Here is a 6,748-nt window from a genome sequence, read left to right as displayed (position 1 = left end):
GGGGCTGTTGAAGGCCTATCTGGCAGTCTCTATCAAATACTTTTTATCATACAGATAATCTGACAGAAACTATTTGTGCCCACAACGAGGTGGGAAACCCCCTTTCCTGAGAGGTATATCTGTGAAAAAGTTAATGATTAAACACACACGTGAACAGCCCACTGCCTTACTGCCTTATTGTCCTACTGCCATACAACCCTACATCTTTACTACTGCCCTACTGCCTTAATGTCCTACTGCTTTACTACTCCCTTACCGCCTTATTGTCCTACTGCCTTAATGTCCTACTGCTTTACTACTCTCCTACACCCTTACTGACCTACCGTCCAACTGCCTTACTTTCCTGTCCTACTGCCCTATTGTCCCACAGCCTTACTGCCAGACAGCCTGTCCTACAGCCTATTCTACTACCTTACTGTCATACAGCGTGTCCTACTACCCTACAGCCTGTCCTACTGCATGTCCTTCTACCCTATAGCCTGTCCTACTACCCTACAGCCTGTCCTACTGCCCTACAGCCTGTCCTACTGCCCTATAGCCTGTCCTACTGCCCTATAGCCTGCCTTACTGTCCTACTGCCCTACAGCCTGTCCTACTGCCCTACAGCCTGCCGTACAGTCCTTCTGCCTTACTTTCCTACTGCCCTACAGCCTGTCCTACTGCCCTACAGCCTGGCCTACTGCCCTAGCAGTTGGGTTAAATGAGGACAAGAGATTTTATTAGCCATAATTCATTCTTAATGGTGGAACCAAGGCTTTTCTTAATAAAAGTTTTCACTTCCTCAATGAATCCATGCCATGATGTGACCAGTTGTCTTCCAGTAGGGGAGGACTTGCATCATGTATTTACACCAAATACTCACTAGTGTCCAAGGCTGTATGTATCATCACCAATGTAGTCTGTAGTAACAAAAAAAAATTGGTTACAGAATTTTTTAATCAGAAGCCATCCCCTCACATAATGTAAATGCCAAAAATGTATTATCACACTATATATGGATATACTTTGAAAAATACCATTCATATATCATTCAACAGTAGAGAAGCACACAGCATCCAGTGACTATCCTGTTTCAGCATTCCAAGCAGAGAGAAAATAGCCAAGTCCCTCACAGATACCAATGAGACAAGTGGTCCAATATTGACTTTGGCCCCACCACGCGAGGCAGTGAGTGATATAGACTGGACGAAGAGTTAAGGCCTGCTGACATCATAATAGGAACCCATGCATCTGCTGCTGTGACCACCATTTCACACGGATCTGAATGCATTGGCACACCCTCTCGAATGTCAGAGTTGAGCACTATGAACTGCATGGAGGTCAGATTTAGACCACCCCCCCTGTGGTTAAACTGTGAGAGAAGTGTGTGAGCAACACTGATCTGGGATTAACTCTACTCAGCTGTGCTCGACACCACATTACTAGTGCTATTCAGACAGAGATGGACACGGTTTGAAGATATCGGTGAGAGTAATGTTACCAAATAAATGGTATGAGACCGAGCCCATCACTTCAGGTGTTAAGAGGACCATGCGTTCTCTAGTTATCAAATCTTAAAGTAGTACAGTGATTAAGAATAAAATGGGAAATTGAAGTACCCTCCAAAATACCTGTTCCAACTCAAAGACATGCAAATATAAGAGCTCTGTGCTATTCATACACAGAATAAAGCACCCCTGGCTGTGACACATCCTATCCTTTGTGTGCCATGTATTGTCTTCTCCTTGTGCAGGTTCCTAAACCACGTCCATTCTAATACAAACACACAGTCAAACTTAAGTGTTACGTTGTCACAACAATATTTTCATCATTTTATTTATTTATTTTGGTTGTTGGATCTGTTGTGTGGGTTTGTAGCGAGAGGAGGTGAAGACGGGAGGAGGTGTGAGTGAGAGAGAGTATAGTTCCAGCGGATGTCAATCTGGCTAGGGGTCAGGGGTGAAAGGTCAGGCTGGTCTCACTGGAGATGTTCTTCCTGGAGGGCGATGGGCGTGGCCTCTGGCTGTTTCTCCACGACAACAGACGGGTCAGAGGTTGCTGTAGAGGTCAACACGTCGCCAAAGTCACCCTGAGACGCCGCCGGGCTCATCTTGACCTGCAGGAGGAGGAAGACATACAGGTGTGGAATGAGTGAATTGATGAAGGAACCAATAAATGTATAAATGAACTGACCGGATGAATGATTTACTTTATATTGTCTGTTTTGTTTTGATAAAGTTCTCCCCAAATATTGAAAGATACATATTTTATGGCTCCTCCAAAATGTACTGAGAAATTCTTCATCACTTCTCTCATCCATTACCTTTAAAGTCTCTACTTTCTCCTCAAACGACTTGAAGGTGGGCGTGTTCCTGTGAAGACAGTGACACCTGACGTGAGTAGAGAGGTACGAGGAGGAGTGATATCGCCCAGAGACAGGTGTGCAGTGTCTGAAACGGTACCCTATTTCCCCTATATAGTCCATTACTTTTGATCAGGGCCCATAGTAGTGCACTACGTAGGGAATAGGCTGCGTCCAAAATGGCTCCCTAACAGACACCGCACTCTTACATGAACACCACACCTAGAGGACTCTTGAGAAAGCAGAGATGAGAGGTCAGAGGTCAGGGACATTGACACACAAAGGACACACATGTATCATCATTGTGTTCATAGGAAACGTTAACTAACCAGCCTGGATGGGCTGTCGGGTTAACAACTAGTGATTCTAGAGTGGCTACATTCCATCCTCTTCTATTCACAGATCACATAGACGACTGTCCAGAGGGTAAAACAGTACAAATACAAGGACAAGGAAATAACCATACGTTTTTATGGCAGCAAAGCACCTCAATCCCTATAGACTAGAGGGGTGTTGGCAGTGCCACCGTGACCTAAAGATACAACTCAGCAGTTTCCATAAAACACCTTCACAGTTCTACCATCCTGAACTTATGACAGTTTTTCAAGTCCGCAATGCTTCAAAACGGTGTTGCAAAAGGTGCCACAGAGGAGTAGAGGGTTCCAGAACGCCGTGGTTTGGGTGTGTGTGTGTGTGTGTGTGTGTGTGTGTGTTCCCTTACCTCATTACAGGCATACTAGCAGAATGCTGTAGGGAGCGTATGCTATCCGACAGCATCAGAGAAGAGAGAGAGAGATTAGTGAAGAATGAGAGTGCACCGCTGTTAGTATGGAGAGGTACAGACACACATCCATACATCCTTTATTCCATGTGTCTATTATCCCAGTGATCAATCTATTATTGATGAGTGACTGTAAAGAGCATGTTGAGGTGACAGACATGACAACGTGGATCAGTTACCATAGCCCTGTATGGAAATGTAGGCTTACATAGACAACCATTCAATCACACGAAGCACTAGAATGAATCCTCACACAAACTCAAAATCACCCCAGCACAAGTTACCCCATGCAGGAGAGAGTGCGAGAGAGAGAGAGAATAGTCATAAACACTACAGAGAGTAGCCGTGGATTAATACACTCCACAAGACTGCCTGGAGAGTAATGATCTCAGCAGCATCCAAAATGACGTATGAATTGACTGACTAACGGCACTAGCGGGGACAGTCTTACCCAAAGGAATTGGAAATAGACTGCAATCTGTAAAGGCCAAGAATTGTATTAAAGACATGTACAAACAATGAAGATAAGATAGATTAGTACGTGTATTCTCCCTGCCTGACAATTCAGTCTGCACTCTATGCTTTATAGAAATCAGTAGCAAACTTCAGGGAGAAGCTTAGCTTACATTTATCAAACCATCTTGCTGCAAATTCACCATTATTTGGATACGGGCTCCATGTTCATACAGTACATTCTGAAAGTATTCAGACCTCTTGACTTTTTCCACATTTTGTTACGCTACAGCTTTATTCTAAAATGGATTAAATTGTTTTCTCCCCCCCACATCAATCTACACACAATACCCCATAATAGAAAACTGAAATCTTACATTTATATAAGTATTCAGACCCTTTACTCAGTAATTTGTTGAAGCACCTTTGGCAGCGATTACAGCCTCGAGTCTTCTTGGGTATGACGCTACAAGCTTGGCACACCTGTATTTAGGGAGTTTCTCCCATTCTTCTCTGGAGATCCTCTCAAGCTCTGTCAGGTTGGATGGGGAGTGTCGCTGCACAGCTATTTTCAGGTCTCTACAGAGATGTTAGATCGGGTTGAAGTCCGGGTTCTGGGCTGGGACGCTCAAGGACATTCAGAGACGTGTCCCAAAGCCACTCCTGCGTTGTCTTGGCTGTGTGCTTAGGGTTGTTGTCCTGTTGGAAGGTGAACCTTCACCCCAGTTTGAGGTCATGAGAGCTCTGGAGCAGGTGTTCATCAAGGATCTCTCTGTACTTTGCTCGGTTCATCTTTCCCTTGATCCTGTCTAGTCTCCCCGTCCCTGACGCTTAAAAACATCCCCACAGCATGATGCTGCCACCACCATGCTTCAACGTAGGAATGGTGCCAGGTTTCCTCTAGAAGTAACGCAATTCAGGCCAAAGAGTTCAATCTTGGTTTCATCAGACCAGAGAATCTTGTTTCTCATGGTCTGAGAGTCCTTTAGTTGCCTTTTGGCAAACTCCAAGCGGGCTGTCATGTACCTTTTACTGAGGATTAGCTTCCATCTGCCTACTCTACCATAAAGGCCTGATTGGTGGAGTGCTGCAGAGATGGTTGTCCTTCTGGAAGGTTCTACCATCTCCACAGAGCAACTCTGGAGCTCTATCAGAGTGACCATCAGGTTCTTGATCACCTCCCTGACGAAGGCTCTTCTCCCCCGATTGCTCAGTTTGGCTGGGCGTCCAGCTCTAGGAAGAGTCTTGGTGGTTCCAAGCTTCTTCCATTTAAGGATGATGGAGGCCACTGTGTTCTTGGGGACCTTCAATGCTGCAGAAATGTTTTGGTACCCTTCCCCAGATCTGTGCCTCGACACAATCCTGTCTCAGAGTTCTACGGACAATTCCTTCAACCTCATGGCTTGGTTTTTGCTCTGACATGCACTGTCAACTGTGGGACCTTATATAGACAGGTGTGTGCCTTTCCAAATCATGTCCAATCAATTGAATTTCCCACAGGTGGACTCCAATCAAGTTGTAGAAACATCTCAAGGATGATCAATGGAAACAGGATGCACCTGAGCTCAATTTCGAGTCTCATAGCAAAGGGTTTGAATATTTTTTTTCCCCAAACATTTATAAAAATTGGTATTTAATCCATTTTAGAATAAGGCTGAAACCTATCAAAATGTGTAAAAATTGAAGAGGTCTGAATACTTTCCGAATGCACTGTAAATCAGCAGTACTAGCTAGTATTATTACTTCAGGGATGTTAGTAGGAGAAATATCACATTTTATTCCAATGTGTCTCACTGGTGCTAATGACCAAGGGATGGGCCAGGCTAGGGTAGAGGTGGCTGGGGTAGAGGGTACAGGTGGCTGGGGTAGAAGTGACTGAGGTAGAAGTGACTGGGGTAGAGGGTAAAGGTGACTGGGGTAGAGGGTACAGGTGACTGGGGTAGAGGTGGCTGGGGTAGAGGTGGCAGGGGTAGAGGGTAGAGGTGGCTGGGGAGAGAGTAGAGATGCTGGCTGGGTAGAGGGTTAGATAGTGGCTGGGGTTAGAAGTTGGCGACGAGGAGAGAGAGAGAGAGAGATGAGACGAGAAGAGAGAGAAGAGAAGAGAGGAGAGAGAGCAGTTAGAGAGATGAATGACTGGGGTAGGAGGGTAAAGGGTGATGGGAGTAGAGGGGTTAAGGGTAATCTGGGGTAGAGGTAAGAGGTGACTGGGTAGAGGGGTAAAGGTGACTGGGGTGAGAGGGTAAAGGTGACTGGGGTACGAGTTTGACTGTGAGGTTGAGGGTAAGAGGTAAGCTGGGGTAGTGGTGACTGGGGTTGAGGGTAACAGGTGACTGGTGTAGAAGTAGAAGGTGACTGGGGGTAGAGGAGGTAGAAGGTGACTGGGGTACGAGGGTACAGCGTGACTGGGGCTAGAGGTGACTGGGGTGAGAGGGTAGAGGTGACTGGGGGTAGAGGGTACAGGTGACTGGGTAGGGGGTACAGGTGACTGGGGTAGAGGATGAGAGGTGAAACTGGGGTAGAGGGGTACGTGTGTACTGGGGTAGAGGGTACAAGGTGACTGGGGTTAGAGGGTACGCGGTGACTGGGGTAGAGGGTGACAAGGTGACTGGGGTGAGGTGACATAGGTGACTGGGGTCAGAGGGTACATAAGTGTGACTTTGGGTAGAGGTAAGGTGACTGGCGGTAGAAGGGTACAAGCGTGACTGGGGTAGGAGGGTAAAGGTGTAGACGTGGGGTAGAGGTAAATGGTGGACTGGGTAAGAGGGTTATAGTGATGGGTGAGGGCTAAGGTGGATGGGGAAATGAGGGTAAAGGTGAGCTGGGGTAGAGGGTAAGGTGACTGGAGGTAGGAGGGTAAAAGGTGACTGGGATAGAGGGTAGGGAGCTGGGTAGGGTAGAGGGCTTCTCTCTGGGGGTATAAAAGAGGCCTGTCTTTGCGGGTGCATTCTGAAATGGACGCCTATTCACTTATAGATGTATACTACTACGTGTTGACCAGGCCCCCTATATAGTGCACTATTTTTTTACCATAACCCCACTGGGTACTGGTCAAAAGTAGTGCACTATAAAAGGAATAGGGTGCCATGTAATATGTGAGTGGCCTACCGAGCTGACGGTCCCTCAAACTTCCTGCATGATAGCTGAGTTGTGTTCTCCTCTCTTATGGACATGTC

At 46.4% G+C, this 6,748-nt stretch overlaps 1 protein-coding gene across 1 annotated transcript in view; it reads right to left on the bottom strand.

The window, feature by feature from the left end:
• Positions 1-918: 918 nt before the first annotated feature.
• LOC111955827 (tumor protein D52) overlaps positions 919-6,748 on the bottom strand; it is an 11,897-nt gene continuing 6,067 nt past the window's right edge. The window contains exons 4-7 of the mRNA XM_070436393.1: positions 3,574-3,645; positions 3,063-3,104; positions 2,303-2,351; positions 919-2,095 (exon numbers count right to left, since the gene is read on the bottom strand). Of these exons, the coding sequence (XP_070292494.1) occupies positions 1,958-2,095; positions 2,303-2,351; positions 3,063-3,104; positions 3,574-3,645 (301 nt within the window). The 3' untranslated portion in view covers positions 919-1,957. The remainder of the gene's footprint in view (positions 2,096-2,302; positions 2,352-3,062; positions 3,105-3,573; positions 3,646-6,748) is intronic.

Source organism: Salvelinus sp. IW2-2015, linkage group LG31, assembly GCF_002910315.2.
Source record: "Salvelinus sp. IW2-2015 linkage group LG31, ASM291031v2, whole genome shotgun sequence".
Classification (NCBI taxonomy): Eukaryota; Metazoa; Chordata; class Actinopteri; order Salmoniformes; family Salmonidae; genus Salvelinus; species Salvelinus sp. IW2-2015.
The sequence above is the reverse complement of the archived record's forward strand: the minus strand, read 5'-3'. Positions and strand labels throughout refer to the sequence as shown.